The 18,769-nt window shown below is 45.5% G+C and overlaps 1 protein-coding gene across 1 annotated transcript in view; it reads left to right on the top strand.

Annotated features, from left to right (window-relative positions):
- Positions 1 to 7,874: 7,874 nt before the first annotated feature.
- Positions 7,875 to 18,769, top strand: part of FAM91A1 (family with sequence similarity 91 member A1) — a 36,494-nt gene continuing 25,599 nt past the window's right edge. The window contains exons 1-11 of the mRNA XM_077271167.1: positions 7,875 to 8,145; positions 9,419 to 9,503; positions 12,018 to 12,169; positions 12,756 to 12,813; positions 13,322 to 13,389; positions 13,722 to 13,835; positions 13,976 to 14,066; positions 14,291 to 14,353; positions 14,574 to 14,680; positions 16,503 to 16,541; positions 16,824 to 16,936. Coding sequence (XP_077127282.1) covers positions 8,074 to 8,145; positions 9,419 to 9,503; positions 12,018 to 12,169; positions 12,756 to 12,813; positions 13,322 to 13,389; positions 13,722 to 13,835; positions 13,976 to 14,066; positions 14,291 to 14,353; positions 14,574 to 14,680; positions 16,503 to 16,541; positions 16,824 to 16,936 — 962 coding nt within the window. The 5' untranslated portion in view covers positions 7,875 to 8,073. The remainder of the gene's footprint in view (positions 8,146 to 9,418; positions 9,504 to 12,017; positions 12,170 to 12,755; positions 12,814 to 13,321; positions 13,390 to 13,721; positions 13,836 to 13,975; positions 14,067 to 14,290; positions 14,354 to 14,573; positions 14,681 to 16,502; positions 16,542 to 16,823; positions 16,937 to 18,769) is intronic.

The raw sequence follows: 18,769 nt of genomic DNA, 5'->3' as shown, positions 1-18,769 counted from the left end.
CCGGGACTCACGTAAAGGAAAGAAAAGCGCGAATTTTAAACAAAGAACGCTGCCGCTTCCCTCGGTAAGGTGCAGGCTGCGTCGGAGAGGTGAGTATAGCAATATTTTTTATTTTAATTCTCTCTTTTACACATTTTTACATTAATGTTGTTTCGATACCGATACCCGATATCACAAAAATATCGGATCTCGGTATCGGAATTCCGATACAGCAAGTATCGGCCGATACCCGATACTTGCAGTATCGGAATGCTCAACACTAACGGTTACATATAAGGAACGCTGAATTTGAGATATGAGGTAGCACCAGAAATGAATAAATTAATAAAATATCAGTTACCTTGTTAACGTGTAACTTGACATAGCAGAGCTGAGAAGGCAATCGTACCCGGATTAGGTGGGCTGAGTTTCGAAGTAGTAGATGGTTTGCTGGTTTGCAGTCAGGGGTAGCTGGGAAGGTTAGAGACCTGGGAAGAACAGAGTCAAACGGAAGATAAGGCAAAGTCCTGAAAAAGCGCATGGTTGCAGGATACTCTACTTCCTAAATACTGTGTGCAGCCTGAGGAGGCCTTAAAAGGCTTTGGGTGATGTCTCAGTATTTATAAGGTTAACACAGTAACCTTCTTTTATGGACGTTCACAAGGAGTAAGCCAGCCAAAGGGGAAGCATAGCCCGGCACTGGAGCCGGAACCGGTAAGAATCACATATCCAGTACTCATACTTCCACCAGACCATTTACAGAGCTGTCAATGTGGCTTCTAGGCTCCAAAATGCCCCTCCATCTTTTATCAGCGTTGTTCAACACAGTCATAGAGCTAAATAACACAGTTTTTCTGCCTTCGGCTGCCAATAGGGGGAGCTAGTTGCATACATGCAGGTGTAATAGGTACAATAGATACCATTGTACCCAAATAATGCACCAATCAGCCCTAACTTTAAAGCCACGTAGCTAATATTCTGTGGCTCCACCTCATGGCCAATGGATGGATTCTAGAAGACTCGTAAGGTTCCTTGTGGCAACTACATTAGCAGCAGATCCTTTAAATCAGGAGTGCACGACCTTTTGTGGTCCAAGGGCCACATTGTGAGAATTTGCTTTGGTTTTTACGATTTTTCTTCACCTTCTGCTAAGAGCCAGAACGTATTTATTTTTCCATACATATCAGGGCTGTTTTTTTAATTATTTTTGAAGGACTATAAAGTGGAATATGAAAAAAAATAATCCTATTGGCATAAAATTACATAAAAAAAATGCAATTCTGCCATTGTTTTTCAGGTTTTGCCTTTATGGAATTCGGACTGATATCAAACTTACATAAAAACAAAAATCTATGTAAATGGTGGAAATAAAATGGTAAATTTGTAAAGAAAAAAAAAATTTGGTACATTTGTAAAAAAAAGCAAAAAAATTGGTTTGTGTCGGCATTTTTTTTAAACCTGTAACTTCTTTATTTTTCCATCTATAGATCTTGTTTTTTTTTTGCATTATGAGCCATAGTTTTTATTGATCGCTTTTTGATACATTTTTTAGGGACGTAAAGTGACCAAAAATTGGAATTTCTGGCGTTTTGATTTTTTTTCTTTATTACGCCTATTTTTTAAAGCTTTTATTTCTTTACCTTAAAATAATAAAAGGCGCGTGATTTGATTTTGTGTTGCTGGCAGCAGGTTGTGCGCACCAGTTTTAAAGGGTTAATCCCACAAGATCAATCATGGCTCCGAGGCTCGAAATCCTAAAATTAATATAGTTGCCAAATGCAATCGATTTCCTAAAGTGCTCGCTGCTCCGGAGAGCGACCCTTGTAAGTCTGCATGGCTGAGTCTTTTGCTGCATTGACCAATGATAAGTCCTGGAATTGTTTTGTGAAGGTTTGCACATGCTCAGTAGATACCTGTGTATAACCCTTTATCCTAGGGTGGTGGGGACAGACAAGACTGACTATGCACAGCACCATGTCTCATCCTGGTGGCAAATATCAGCATTGCAAGAGGGAGCGAAGGGAACTTGGAAAAGCTGGTGCTTGTGGGAAATGTAGTTTCCAACTGTCACAAGGGGGGCAACACTGAAGGACCCCTAATCTTTCTTCAGTGAATACAGACTTTCCCATTACTGAGACCAAAAATGACAGTTGGTGCTCATAAAGTTCTATGGAGAACTGTATGTAACTGTCATTACAGGAGAACTAGTCTCTAGTGACCCCTGTTCGCTAACTTTGGGCTATTTTTAGAGGAACAGAAGCCATGCTGAAGATAAGACGAGGTCTAAATGGACAGAGGACAAAAAGGAATTACCACTGGATAACAACTGGACCATGAATGCGGGATATGTCATTACTGGGCTCAGGGATATTTGTTTTTGCAAGGTAAGGATGTAGAAATTGGGCTGTGTCTGGTCCTCCATGACTTTGGGAGTGTATAATCCCCCCATGATCCCAAAGATAAGTGGTGTATGAAGGTCCAAGGAAGGTTCCGACATTTTTAGGCCACCCGATGTAAGTATATGGTTCTGCACATTGGTTGTCGGCCGCGTTCGAAGGCCTACTCATCCAACTGAGGCGGCTGAATTCCACATGGACCAGAAATGATACCGCGTTACAGACCAGATAGAAGACTACGGAGCTTCATGTTCTCAGGACTATAAGGACAAAAAAAATTCAGCATGGAGGAAACTGAAAAATAAGAGCAATGTCGGCCTCTACAGCCCAGGAATGGAAATACAGGCTGAATGATTTAATCTTTGGATGTGTCCACACAGGGGCCCTATCGGACGATGATCACATGATCTCCTCCTGCCTGCTTGCTCCATGCTTATTTCTGACAATGAGGTTTTACAGTGACTTGAGGTTTATGCAGGTGATGCAGATTGAAACACTGAGCTCCGACTGTAGAAGTCAGGTAAAACTGTATGCAGATGCATGGGGGCATTATATCAGGAAGGGGCCCAAGATGGGGACATTATACCTTAAGGGGCCCAGTATGTGGGTCATTATACCAGGAAAGTGCCCAGGATGGGGCCATTGTTATAGGATGTGGGTCATTATACCAGGAAGGGGCCCAGTATGGGGACATTATACCAGGAATGGGCCCAGTATGTGGGTCATTATACCTGGAAAGGGCCCAGGATGGGGCTATTGTTATATGATGTGGGGACATTACACCAGGAAGGGGCCCATGATGGGGACATTATACCTTAAGGGGCCCAGTATGTGGGTCATTATACCAGGAAAGTGCCCAGGATGGGGCCATTGTTATAGGATGTGGGTCATTATACCAGGAAGGGGCCCATGATGGTGACATTATACCTTAAGGGGCCCAGTATGCGAGTCATTATACCTGGAAAGGGCCCAGGATGGGGTTATTGTTATAGGATGTGGGTCATTATACCAGGAATGGGGGTCATTGTTATAGGATGAGAGATATTATACCAGGAAGGAGCCCATGATGGGGATATTATACCAGGAAGGGGTCAGGTATGTGGGTCATTATACCAGGAAAAGGCCCAAGATAGGGGCCATTGTTATAAAATGGGGGGTAATATACCAGATATATAAGTAAGAGGCACAGGATGGGGGTCATTGTTATAGGATGGGGGACATTAAACCAGGAAGGAGCCCAGGATGGGGACCTTATACCAGGAATGGGCCCAGTATGTGGGTCATTATACCTGGAAAGGGCCCAGGATGGGGTAATTGTTATAGGATGAGAGATATTATACCAGGTGATATGCAGGTGGGGACCCAGGTTCACATTTTGCACCAGAGCCCATGTGACTGGTTAGATGCCCCACAAGTGTGTAAGGCTGAGTGCACATTAGTAAGTGCCAAGTAAAGCCCCCGCAGTGTAAACCCTAATATTCCAATAGGCCCGATTCACCGGACGGAGGCCAAAATAGTGATGTCGCCATTCCCAGAGCAAGAGCTGTAAATAGTGAAATGATGAAAAACATAAATATACACATATATATAACACTCCGATCATCAACATGTTCAATTATTTAACCCTGTAAAAACCAGGGGCTGTGGAGTCGGTAAGCCACAGTTGCGACTCCGACTCCTGGATTTTATCAGGTTCCGACTCCGACTCCGGCTCCTTCATAAATGGCCAATTCGTAACAATAAATTTACTGTTGTAACACATTAACATCGTGCTTATTCAGTTTCTCACCATCATATAAGTAATCAGACCACTTAGAGCAAAAACTATATTCATTAGAATACAATTAGAATATAGCAAATAACTTTTATAAACTCTTCTAAACTCTTGTAAGTAAATGTGCAATAAACACTGTTATGCAGGTAATAAGAAGAAATCTATAAATTTGTCCTCAGAAAAAGTATTGCACGGTCCTTGTGATCCAAATATTTTTCGAAATTAAATTCTTCATCAGTTGATGAGGGTGACGATGTGGCAGGACGACCAAATTCTTCTTGTTCCTCCTGACTGTTCTGCAACCCTTTCATCCTTACTGCTATGTCAAACAGCTTCTTTTCCTTTAGTTAGCTGTTGATCATCTAGAAGAATCCGGTGCATTGGGTCTACATAAACAGCTGCCAAAAGAATGTTATTTTGTAATAGTAGCTCCTCTCTCCGTTTCATTGATGTAGCAATGCTACTTGCAATTAACCCTCCTCTTTGGGACAGGCGAAACATCAGGTTCTTCCACTCCTTTAAGAAAATACCTGGAGTTAAGTCCTCTGCTTGTCATTTTTTAGTCACTGTAAATGGGTGCTCTAGCAATTTTTCCAGCTCAGTCACCTGATTCCACTGACTTTCATTTAGCGTCAGTTGAGGGTTAGCCATGTCTACAAGAAAGGTTTTCAGTTCAACCAAGCGCTGAATCCTTAAGTACTGCCCCATCGTGTGGATTGATCAATAATTGCCCCTTTTCCAGGACGTCTCTTCAAAATTGAGTCAACTTTAGGGGTTCTGGCAACAGTAGCCAATTTTCTCACCTTGCCAATCAGTACAGCAGCATGTCCTTCTTGCAGACTGTCTTATAGCCAGCTGTAGCGTATGCACAACACAGCGCATGTGATGAATGAAAGAACGTATCGACACAGTTTCAACAAGATCATCTAAACCAGGGGTGGGCAATTAATTTTGCCATGGGGCCGCATGAGAAATTGGGATGGTTTTAGAGGGCCGGACTAATATAATTACCGCATTTTTCGGACTATAAGACGCACCGGACCATAAGGCGCACCCCAAATTTGGGGTGAAAATTGCAGAATTTTTTTTTATTTTTTATAAGATGGGGGTCCGTCTTATTGTCCGAATTTACAGTATCTTACCTGAAGGCTGGCGGTGGCAGAGCAGGGTCACAGGAGGCATGGTGTTGGCAGAGGTGGGGTGATGCGGTGTGGCGTGCACCTGAGCAGGGTCCCTTCCTGCTTAGGTGGGCGACGCCACGGCCTGGTGTCCATGGGGGGGGTTGCAGCAGTGGTGTGGCGACGGCAGAGGTGCGGCATGGCGTGCGCAGGGTCCCTTCCACCGGTGAGGGGACGCAGCGGCCCGGAATGCAATGTGAGCAGCAGAGCCGGGTTGAATATCCTTGGCGGCGGCCATCTTCCCGAGGCCGCACGTTCGCAGATGGAGTGCTCTGCTTCACGGGGCTTCAGGAAAATGGCCGCGGGAGGCCGCGCGTGCACAGATGGAGATCGCGGCGGCCATTTTCCTGAAGCCGAGATCTAAATCTGCAAACTCGGCTTCAGGAAAATGGCCACCGCTAGCTGGCGGGCCGTTTAAAATCATCAGGCGGGCCGGATGCGGCTCGCGGGCCCCATCTTGCCCAGCTCTGATCTAAACTATCATGTTGCTGTTCATCTGAAGCAACTTCAGTTTGCTCCTCAGTTACAATACTGTGTTCCTCTATTTCAAACATTTCTGTGTCTGTGGACCCAGAATGTTCTTCTAGCTGCTGGTCACCATCATTACTCTCATTCATTAGCTTAATAGTACTTATCATATTTGAAGCATTGTCAGTTACGACAGAAAGAACTTGCTCTTTTTTAAGTTCATAGTCTTGCAGAACCTTTTCCACCAAGACCTGGAGAAACTCACTGGTGTGATGAGCTTTGGTGTCTTTTACTGCCAATGTCTTGGGAACATTTTTGTCACAAACAAATCGGACATTGATGGCAAAATAGTTCACTCTGTGACGTGTGCAGGCATCCATTTTAAGAAACAGAAAGCCTCCCTTGAGAGTTTTTTTTAAGTTCTTCCTTTTGTTTAAAAGCTTCTTCGATTACTAATTTTCTAATACTCTCTCCAGAGAAACACCAAGCTTGAGGGCCATTTCCCCATTCAGACACATAAAAGCTGGTCGTGAAAATAATGAAATAGGCACACTATCCTTTACAACAAGCTCTATGATCTGTTGTTTTTTAAATGTATCTACTGTCATTGTCACAGTAACTTTGTCACTGACAAAATATCTTGCAACTGATGGCTGCAAAGTTCAAAGTTCTCTGCTCCTTTGTTTGGCTGGAAGAGCTGGGCACTGGTTCATTGGTTTGGATGCAGTCTTTCTCATCCACTGCTTTCAGTACTTCTGGATGAAAGCGCTGTAAATGTCTCTTTAGATTAGAAGCTCTGGTAGGAGCATTTTTATCTTTGCCTGAATATGCACTGATCTTGGCTTCACAGCATTTGTTTTCGTCTGGATCATTTGTCATACACTGACAGACATAATGTTTTCTATCTTGAGTGATGGTGAAATGTTCAAATACAGCTGATTTAATGTGACGCTTCTTTGACATTCTCAGGTTTTTAATTCGGCATTCACAATCCAAATGACAATTGTTTTTCCTAAAAACAATTGTACAAAATTATTGCCAGGTCGTACAACTGATATAGTGGTCAGTAATACTGTTATTCCTCATGTACTCAGTTAACTGATGCAAAGTTTGTTGAAAGGATAATACTTCTTACAGTCTTCCTCTTCTGAGTAGCAGCTGTGAGATGCTTGGAAGACGCACACCTAGTAGACATCTAGTCTAGAGGAGGAGCTTTACTACTAAGAATTTGCAACACATTTTCACTTTCAGTTTCACACATTGTAAGTAGGGGGGTTGGGGCAGCATGAGGTTAACCAAGTATAAGATTAGGTAAGGGCAGTGGAGAACAGTGACACACAAGAAGTAAGAAACGTCTCTATCTCCAGCAGAACTGCTTATCACTGTTGTTCAGTTTGATAGAACATATATGTTTGAGTAACATTTATAAAATTCATATGAAAGTTCAATTATGAAATATTAATACATTTTTTTTTAAAGCTGGAGTCGGTACATTTCTACCGACTCCAACCAAAACTAACTCCGACTCCATGACTCCGACTCCACAGCCCTGGTAAAAACTGCAAAATTGTCATTTTTTTATTAGCTGCTTCTACAGCCAACAATACAATAAAAAACAATCAAAACTGTGCGTGTAAGAAAAAAAAGGACTAAGAAAACCTACAGGTCACCAGAAAAACAACAACCACTGCACCGACGGAAAAATACAACAGTTACAGGTGTCAGATCATTTCTATTATTGATGAAAAACTAAATAAAAACCAGTGACAGCTCCAGGAGCCTCCAGTCATCAATGTGTGTGAATGGAGCCATTCTCAAAGAAATTAAGAGGATTTGGTCTCCGGAATCATGGCCGCCTCAGCACTAGAGGACACAGTAACATAGTCTAGAGGGGAATGTCCGTATGGAGAGGGCCAGATTCTAGTAATAACCTCTACCCTCATCTACAGGGACGCCACATTCCTCATGGTGAGACCAAACACAATGACTATAAATAACATCTACGGAAACATGGCGGCCTCCGCGGCAGCGGACACCGAAACGGAGAATGATTTACCTCTACAGTAAAGAAATGTACGTGACGTAAAAGGCTGGATTCTCCGCCCCTACAGGAAGTGACGTCACGATCGTCATTCTGGCCGCTGTCCAATGAGGAAGTAACTTGCTACCGAGAAGTTCCAGCAGACAGAGCGGAGCGGGCAGCGCTGACAGCCGGAGTCATGAGGCGGTGACGGGGGATGTGCGGGCTCCGCGCTGAGGTGCGGTCACAGCGGGCACCATGAATATTGACGTGGAATTCCACATCCGACAGAACTACCCCTGGGCCAAACTACCGGCCAACGTCAAGCAGGTAATGCCCGGTCACCTGACGCCAGAGCTGCCAGTGTGTCACATGATCCTGCTGTCACCTGTCCCCTGCTCTGTATCCCCCTGGCAGCATAGGCGCCTGTGTCCTGCTCTGTCGCCAACAGCGTTCCCGTGTGCCACGCTCTCCCACCGACAGCGTTCCCGTGCACCGCGCTCTCCGTCCGACAGCATTCCCGTGTGCCATGCTCTCCCACCGACAACATTCCCGTGTGCCACGCTCTCCGTCCGACAGCATTCCCATGTGCCACGCTCTCCCACCGACAGCATTCCCATGTGCCACACTCTCCCACCGACAGCATTCCCATGTGCCATGCTCTCCCACCGACAACATTCCCGTGCGCCGCGCTCTCCAGCCAACATCATTCCCGTGCGCCGCGCTCTCCGTCCAACAGCATTCCCGTGCGCCGCGTTCTCCCACCGACAACATTCCCGTGCGCCGCGCTCTCCAGCCAACAGCATTCCCGTGCGCCGCGCTCTCCTGCCGACAGCGTTCCCGTGCGCCGCGCTCTCCTGCCGACAGCGTTCCCGTGCGCCGCGCTCTCCTGCCGACAGCGTTCCCGTGCGCCGCGCTCTCCTGCCGACAGCGTTCCCGTGCGCCGCGCTCTCCTGCCGACAGCGTTCCCGTGCGCCGCGCTCTCCTGCCGACAGCGTTCCCGTGCGCCGCGCTCTCCTGCCGACAGCGTTCCCGTGCGCCGCGCTCTCCTGCCGACAGCGTTCCCGTGCGCCGCGCTCTCCTGCCGACAGCGTTCCCGTGCGCCGCGCTCTCCTGCCGACAGCGTTCCCGTGCGCCGCGCTCTCCTGCCGACAGCGTTCCCGTGCGCCGCGCTCTCCTGCCGACAGCGTTCCCGTGCGCCGCGCTCTCCTGCCGACAGCGTTCCCGTGCGCCGCGCTCTCCTGCCGACAGCGTTCCCGTGCGCCGCGCTCTCCTGCCGACAGCGTTCCCGTGCGCCGCGCTCTCCTGCCGACAGCGTTCCCGTGCGCCGCGCTCTCCTGCCGACAGCGTTCCCGTGCGCCGCGCTCTCCTGCCGACAGCGTTCCCGTGCGCCGCGCTCTCCTGCCGACAGCGTTCCCGTGCGCCGCGCTCTCCTGCCGACAGCGTTCCCCGTGCGCCGCGCTCAGCGTTGTGGCTCCTGCAGATACCTGCTCTTCCCCTCTTTGACCTGGATCCCACCTTCTCCCGTTGCTTTTCTTTATATGAATCTCGTCCTGTGATCTGACGCCGCCGCTGTAATTCCTGTAAATTGTCTTCTCTTTAGAGTCTGGGAAACTCACAGAAGGAATATGAGAAGCAGGTCGTACTGTACAGCATCCGGAACCAGCTGAGATACCGCAACAACCTGGGTAAGGACACACAGTACCTCAGCTGCAGCACCACATACAACCTGTCAGCAGGTGTGGCACTGCTGCTGATTAGCAGCCATATGTCATCAAATTTATTTTTATTTATTTTTTTCATCAAAAAATGTAAAGTATTAATGTTTTAATTAATCAAAAAATGTAATTTGTAATAGCATAAAAAATGTAAAATTCTTTACAAAAATCTGTTATTTGTGGCAAAAAAATGATTTATAGCCCCATTGTCTGAGACCCTCCTTTATGATGACGTGTTATGGTTTGGTGGTTGTTTTTTATTGATACCATTATGGGGCACATACTGCATATAAAAAGTCTACACACTCCTGTTGGAATCCCAGGTTTTTTTCATTAGAAAAATAAAAATGATACCAAGAATAATTTCAAAAGTCTTTCCACCTTTATTGTCGTCCATAATTCGTACAAATCAATTGGATAAATAATGCATAAGTCTGCACTGATATAATAAACTAATATTTTGTTGAAGTCTCCTGTGAATTTATGTCATCATTCAGTGTTTTTGGTAGGAGTCTTATCAGCAGGGCACGTCTAGAATTGGACATCTTTGCCTACTCATACTTGCTCCACATCTGTAAGATTGCGAGGGCATCTCTGGTGTATAGCGCCATCTTCAGGTCACCCACAGATTTACAACTGGATACGGTTCTGGGCTCTGGCTGGGTCATTCCAAACCATTTATCTTTTGGTGAAGCCAATGTTCTGTTGATTTAGAGGTCTCTTAGAGCTGTTGTCATGCTGAAAGGTGAAATTCCGCTTCACCTTTTTAGCAGAGGCATGAAGTTCTTGTTGAAAAATTGACTGGTATTTGGAATTGTTCATAATTCCCTCCACCTTGACTAAATCCCCAGTTCCAGCTGCTGAAAAACGGCCCCAAAGCACAATACTCCCTCCACCATGCTTCACTGTGGGTATGGTGATTTTTTTTGGTCATGCTCAGTGTTGGCTTTGCGCTAAATATAACTTTTAGAATTATGGCCAAAAAAATGGCAACCTTTTTCTCATCAGACCATAACATGTTTTACCAAATGATGTTGGCAGACGTGATGTAGGTTTTGGCAAAACATAGCCGGGCTTGGATGTTTGTCTTTGTAAGAATAGGCTTCCATTTTGCCACTTTACTGCACAGGTCGGACATGTGGAGAATACGGGAGATTGATCTCACATGAAGTGCACAACCAATACTTGCCAAAAATTCCTGCAGTTTTTTCTTGTCTTCTCATGTATATTCAGATATGTTCTTCAACTGCTACTACTTTTATCTGTTCCTAGGAAAGCTGGGTGGCTTCAGAGCCAGGATTTGTGGCCTCTGCTCGCTCACCACTAATTGCAGTGATCGCTGCAGCTGGCCATGATACGGCTGCTCCGTTCTGATCACTATATGTAACGGTGACAGAGGGAGATTGTAGCCAAGCGCATAACACTGGGCTGCAGTACGGTGGTGTCAAGCTCCGCTCTCGGCTGTCAACTGGAAAACCCAGGAGGTGGGCACCCTATAGGGGCCGGACTCTGACCGCAGTCTCCTGTGTCCTGGGGCTGTCGAGTTTGTCGTACTCTGACACAGCAACAAATAAAAATGACAACATGGGAAAAAAAAGACTAAAAAATAAAATATTAAAACGTAATTTTATACTGGTAAAAATAAACTTTTTTTTTTTTACATAAATATATAAAATAATTCCCTTTAATGGGTTATGTGTGATGCATTGGGGGCTGATTTAGGGTCTGGTCTTGCTGTATGGAGAGGGATTGCCTACAGCGACCAATGGCCGGGACGGTCACATGAAGGAGACGCAGCTCCGTAGTAAGTTTACTCAAGAGTGAATCAACATGTTCAAGGGCAAACACAGCGGGCGCGCTGCACTGCGGACACCTCTCTAAATTCTTGCAGCTCTGCCCCCCTCTGTTAGTAGTAACCCCAGAAGGGGCACTGCTCTCCTAGAAATAGTGGCAGCTTATGCCCATCAGCGCCAGTGTTCCTGCCCCAGTGACCAGCAGGTATTACCAGGGCTCGATACTTCTGCTCCCCGGCTGTCTAGGACGTGTGCTCTGTGAGCTTCATGTAATGTGCCACCTGCCGGCGGATCCGGCTCTCCATCTGCCCCCGCCCGCATGCACTGGGTAGGTAGCAGAAAAGAAGGGAGGATACAGCAGATTCAGACTGCACAGGTCAGATCCATCCGCATTGGAGCTGAAGACACAAAACCGTAGTAGTTTTTTCATCAAGACTCTACAAAATCATTTTTTTTTTCATTTATTTGAGCAATCAAAAAATTGTTACGGAGGTATGGTCATTAAAGGAGATTTCAAATCTATCACCTTGATTACCTATCCTTCAGATAAGTGGGGGTCCGACACCCGGAGTCCCTGTGTACAACCCCTTGCATAATCTCTCACCAATGCTGTGCCATCAGTCAGACTTGTAGGTCACCCCCTTGTATATCTGTCCTATAGGTAATCAATATATATTTGTTCTCTATCCAGTGAAACACGTTAAAAAAGATGAGCGGAGATATTATGAGGAACTCCTGAAATACAGCCGGGACCATCTGATGCTGTACCCCTTCCACCTGTCCGACATCATGGTGAAAGGTCTCCGGATAACCCCCTTCTCCTACTACATCGGAATAATGGAGGTAAGAGGTATATAGCAGGGGGTGTATATACGGCGAGAGCTTTTTACAGACAGCGCCCCCTGTTCTAGACCAGATTTCCTGTGATACAAGTGACTAGCCGGATACATGGGAACTTTGCTGATTCTGGGCTTTTACTGCCACTATGCATTGTACCTCCACCAGAGGGGCTCGCTGTGCAATCGATTGCCCCCGTGACGGTGCCCACCTTGCTGCCCTTCCCCCATGATAGTGCCCGCCTTGCTGCCCCCATGACGGTGCCCGCCTTGCTGCCCTGCTGCCATGACGGTGCCCGCCTTGCTGCCCTTCCCCCATGACGTTGCCCGCCTCCCTGCCCCCATGACAGTACCTGCCTTGTTGCCCTGCAGGAGGGGGTCACCAGTTGACGGACAGGAGACTGTAGACATTCATTCTTTATCCGCCCGGGTTGTGTGATGGACACATTGCCTGTTACAGTACAGTTTTCAGTGCTGGGTGTTGCAGTGCACCTTCAAGTCCTCACATGCGAGCCAATGGAAACAATTGATGTAGCCAGAATATTCAGCACAGCGTATTATTGCAAATCATTTTTTTTTCCTTCTCCCAAAAGGACATAATGAATAGTGAAAAAAGCTACGACTCCCTGCCGAACTTCACCGCCGCAGACTGTGAGTACGGGGGTTATTCAGCGGGGTGGTACCAGTGTAAACAATTACAGATGATACATTTCTCTCACTCCCCCAAAAAATGCAAAGCGGGGGCTGTAAAAGAATTCTGGCACTTCCCTGTCACATGTTGAGTCCACGTGTCTGAACATTTCGTGAATCCTTAGTTCTTGGAGTTCCGTAGAGGTCACATGATCCTTTTCTGAGCTGCTGACTGGTCCCAGGAAGTGACATGTGATGCACCTTTAGGATAGATAATGTCTGATCGCTGAGACCCCCACTGATCACTAGAATAGGGGGTCTTAATCCCGTTATCCCTTTTGCATTAAGATTTGAATGGAGCATCATGGTTGCATGTGAGCACTGGTGTTCTATCATTGTCCGTGCGCTTAGTCAGAGTAAGAACGGGGTATCGGGACCCCCGTCTTGTGGATTGGTGATGAATACAATTAGTTGGGAACCCCCTTTAAGTATACAGATATTCAGTGTTCTACGATTTGCTCTTTTGAAGGCCTAAGACTCCTCGGTATCGGAAGGAACCAGTACATTGATCTGATGAACCAGTGTAGATCATCTAAGGTAAGGAGGAGGATGCTCAGCGGGATTTTACTGGTCCTCTTGTAGTGACATTGCGAGATATCATCCTCCTTGGAAGGGTTGTAATGAAAAAAAAAAAAAATCCTTAAAGAGGTTGTTCTTACGTTAGAAGCGTAATAATCTCAGAATGAAAAGTTCTTGGATCTTTATCGGATCATGAGCTTTTACGGCAAAGCCAAGAAACTGCCCTAAATGCCGGATGTATGTGATCTGTTTCTGAGTCCTATAAAGGCTGACGAGTGCTGCTCCCTCCATCCACGTGAGTGTGCAGCTGTCAGTAAGATTTGGTTTCCTCTCTTATGTCCCCACTATAGAAATTTTTCAGAAGGAAAACTGCCCGTGACTTGCTGCCCGTGAAGCCGGTGGATATCACCATAGAGGCCTGGTGGGTGGTGCAGGCCGGGTACATCACTGAAGATGACATCAAGGTATCCATCCCAGCCTGGGACTGAAGACCGGCCGTCTTCTTATAGTTCCTTTCCCTGCCTTTCATCAAGAAATGTCGGGGAATAGAAATATTTGTTGTTTACATCTGAAGGATTTTCCGTTTTTCTTCCTTCTCTTTTAGATTTGCAGCAATGCTGAGAAAAGAACCATTGACAAAATCATTGATTCTGGTCCTCAGCTGGCGGGTTCTCTGGAGCACAACGTCGTCCATAGTGAGTAACGGTGCTGGAGGAGCGGCGTTGTCCTGTGCAGCTTTCGTTCGCATAGAGCACGTTTGCTCCGGCAAAGAAATTTGCAGCGCAAATGTAGTTTGTTAATGTGAAGGCTTGTGCAGTATTTTTACATTTTATGTTATTTTGAGAAACCTTGATTCCTCCTGTCTTTTTATTAGTTTGTAACATCACTTTGCTCTTTTTTTTATTTTTTATTTTTTTAGGCCTTTATAATAAAGGATTTATATATCTGGACGTACCGATCTCCGATGACAGCTGCATATCGGGTATGTGAATATTTCCACCATTTTCAGGGTCGGCAGAAAGCTAAGGGATAATCCCAAATGAAGACAGGATGCCGTCCGGATTTCTTCCTTCCATGATACTTTGCTATATCTTTGTTTTGCTTTCTCCAGTGAGGAGACATTTACCTTGTGGGGGTCAGATTTTATCTTCACCTTATCAGTATCCGGCAGAAGATAATCCTCATTTTGCTTCTTTTCTCAGTGCCTCCCCTGGAAGGTTTTGTGATGAATCGGCTACAAGGAGATTATTTTGAAACGCTGCTGTACAAGATCTTTGTTTCCATAGATGAACACACTAATGTGGCAGAGGTAAATTGGGAAATTATCCTGATTGGTAGAACCTTCCGGATAATCCCTATTGGGTAGGGAAGAGTCGATCCACAGAATCCCAGTGCAGCAGCTCCGTGGGGGCGCTGAAAATCGCCTCCTACCTATTGGCATCCCCTGACGCTGTCTTCTTGACTAGTATGGAAGCAATGGATCTCACTAATGAGGATTAAAATCTCAAGTCTAATCTTTAACTTATGCAATTTAGGAATATTTATTTACAAGCTTAATGTAAATCCCCAAAAATTCCTATGCAGACACAATGGATATTGGCTTGTTATGAGTCAATGCTTTGTGACAGTGTTGTCTTGGCTGCTCCTGATCCTTGATCTCACTGTGACAAAATGTCAGAGTTGAAGAACATGCAGCACTCCTAGCACCATCAGTGTGTGGTGGAGCTGGGGCCGCTGTCAGCAATGTGTGTGCATCAAGCTCAGTGGACAGGCGGTTATAATTTGTGACATTATGATGTGCACTTCATGTCACGCCTACTGATCACAGGCACAAGGGAATGGAGGGAGGTGGGTTGTAAAGATCTGTTAACACAGGATCCACCATTCACAATAGGTGACGTCACAGCTCACCTCCTCCTCCTGTACAATGACTGATAACACCTCTATATACAGTAGATAACATAGGATCCACCATTCACAATAGGTGATGTCACAGCTCACCTCCTCCTGTACAATGACTGATAACACCTCTATATACAGTAGATAACACAGGATCCACCATTCACAATAGGTGATGTCACAGCTCACCTCCTTCTCCTGTACAATGACTGATAACACCTCTATATACAGTAGATAACACAGGATCCACCATTCACAATAGATGATGTCACAGCTCACCTCCTCCTCCTGTACAATGACTGATAACACCTCTATATACAGTAGATAACACAGGATCCACCATTCACAATAGATGATGTCACAGCTCACCTCCTCCTCCTGTACAATGACTGATAACACCTCTATATACAGTAGATAACACAGGATCCACCATTCACAATAGATGATGTCACAGCTCACCTCTTCCTGTACAATGACTGATAACACCTCTATATACAGCAGATAACACAAGATCCACCATTCACAATAGGTGATGTCACAGCTCACCTCCTCCTCCTGTACAATGACTGATAACACCTCTATATACAGTAGATAACACAGGATCCACCATTCACAATAGGTGATGTCACAGCTCACCTCCTCCTCCTCCTGTACAATGACTGATAACACCTCTATATACAGTAGATAACACAGGATCCACCATTCACAATAGGTGACATCACAGCTCACTTCCTCCTCCTCCTGTATAATGACTGATTACACCTCTATATACAGTAGATAACACTGGATCCACCATTCACAATAGGTGACATCACAGCTCACTTCCTCCTCCTCCTGTATAATGACTGATTACACCTCTATATACAGTAGATTACAAGGGATCCACCATTCACAATAGGTGAAAATTACAACAAATCACAAAAAAATGAACATTCTGGGAACAATTACATAATAATGATGGGGAAAAAAACACCTGGATTGATCAGAAAAAAAAGTTATTTTGTGAAACTAATTTGTGCACCAAATAGCTAAATGATATTTGCTCCTGAAGCCTCCTGGGGTCACATATTGCTTCTGGTTTAGCCTATGATCCTGCCTGGTGGTCCACAGCCGCACTGATGACCCTATAACATGTCCGTTATATGGCAGCCGGACCCGTCGCTGCTGTCTTGCCATCCCATAGATGCCCGAGCTCCGCTGCACCCATCTTACCCTTTACTTTTCTTTTTCAGCTTGCCAATGTCTTGGAGATCGACTTGTCTTTAGTAAAGGTACGGGACTCACCATGTTGAATTATAATATCAGATCAGCGGGGTCTGACTCTTTTGGTGCCTGGTTTAACAGTTCTTGTGAATGGAAGTGAGCTGTAACATGAGGCAAATCCGCAGCCAAAAGTGCAGGAGGCGCAGAGCTGTTACAGCTGCAGCTTGTGCTCCAGAGCTGCAACTTATGGAAAAGTGGTGGCGTAGTCGGAGTGCACGGCCCTGAAGAGATCAGCTATCAAATCGATCCAACAGACGTGACATGTCTTCTTTTTTTTTTTTTGTCTCCAGAACGCGGTGTCCATGTATTGCCGTCTGGGATTTGCCATTAAAAAGGGACAAGTGATCAATCCCGATCAGCTGCACCCGTCATGGAGGAACGTTCCGTCTGTGAATCGACTGAAGTAATTCTACTCAGACTTTTCTCTTTACTTATTAAAGAGTCAGCTTTTGCAGTATATCTCGATCTGTTGTAGGGTCTTAATTCTGTGCTTGGAGTTAAATGGTAAAATCCTGACTTCCTGCAATCTCCACTAGGTGGCGCTCAGGTCAAACAGATTTATTATTTAAAGGGAACCTGTCACCGCTACGGTCACCGCCTTTCAGGGCTGATATACAGCATTCTATGATGCTTATATCTGCCTCCAACACGTCCTGTAAGAGAAGAAAAATAAGTTTGATTTTACTCACCTGCGGGGCGGTCCGAGGGGTGTTGATCTTCTTGGTCCGTCGCCTCCTATCTTCTAGCTATGCCGTCCTCTTTCTTGCTTTATGTGGATGATGCAGGGACACATCATCACAAGAAGATGGGAGGCACCGGACCAAAAAGAGCGACACCCCTCGGACCACCCCGCAGGTTTGTATAATAAAAGTTTTTTTAGTTCTTGCAGGTCGGGTTGAGGCTTATATCAGGGTATATCAGCCCTGAATGGCAATGGCCACATTTCATATCGGCCAAACCTGGTGACAGGTTGCCTTTAACTAGGAGCTATAAATGATTCCATAGGTTTTGAACCCCCTCTAGTGGTGACTGCGGGCTGCAAAAGTTTTATCGTTTTAAAGGGATTGTCCTGTGAAAACAATGTTAATTTCACGGAATAATCCCTCTTTTTTTTTTTTTTTTTTTTAACCCTTTTAACCCCTTCCCGACATGTGACGTAATAGTACGTCACATGTCGGGACCCCCGCTTTGATGTGCGCTCCGGCGGTGAGCGCACATCAAAGTCGCGACATGTCAGCTGTTTTTTACAGCTGACATGTGCGCGCAATAGCGGCGGGTGAAATCGCGATCACCCGCCGCTATTAACTAGTTAAATGCCGCTGTCAAACTCAGACAGCGGCATTTAACTACCGCATCCGGCCGTGCGGCCGGATATGAGCGCATCGCCGACCCCCGTCACATGATCGGGGGTCGGCGATGAGTCAGGAAGGTAACCATAGAGGTCCTGGAGACCTCTATGGTTACTGATCGCCGGTGGCTGTGAGCGCCCCCCTGTGGTCGGCGCTCACAGCACACCTGCATTTTAGCTACATAACAGCGATCTGATGATCGCTGTTATGTAGCAGAGCCGATCGGGCTGTGCCTGCTTCTAGCCTCCCATGGAGGCTATAGAAGCATGGTAAAAGTTAAAAAAAAAGTAAAAAAAAATGTGAAAAAAATAAAAAAAATATAAAAGTTTAAATCACCCCCCTTTCGCCCCAATCAAAATAAATCAATAAAAAAAAAACCCAACCTACACATATTTGGTATCGCCGTGTTTAGAATCGCCCGATCTATCAATAAAAAAAAAGCATTAACCTGATCGCTAAACGGCGTAATGAAAAAAAAAATCGAAACGCCAGATTTACGTTTTTTTGGTCGCCACGACATTGCATTAAAATGCAATAACGGGCGATCAAAAGAACGTATCTGCACCGAAATGCTATCATTAAAAATGCCAGCTCGGCACGCAAAAAATAAGCCCTCACCCGACCCCAGATCACAAAAAATGGAGACGCTACGGGTATCGGAAAATGGCGCAATTTTATTTATTTATTTTTTTGCAAAGTTTGGAATTTTTTTTCACCACTTAGGTAAAAAAGAACCTAGTCATGTTTGGTGTCTATGAACTCGTACTGACCTGGAGAATCATAATGGCAGGTCAGTTTTAGCATTTAGTGAACCTAGCAAAATAGGCAAGCAAAAAACAAGTGTGGGATTGCACTTTTTTTGCAATTTCACTGCACTTGGAATTTTT

Source organism: Ranitomeya variabilis, chromosome 6 (assembly GCF_051348905.1).
Source record: "Ranitomeya variabilis isolate aRanVar5 chromosome 6, aRanVar5.hap1, whole genome shotgun sequence".
NCBI lineage: Eukaryota > Metazoa > Chordata > Amphibia > Anura > Dendrobatidae > Ranitomeya > Ranitomeya variabilis.
This window is presented reverse-complemented; position numbering and strand designations above follow the sequence as displayed.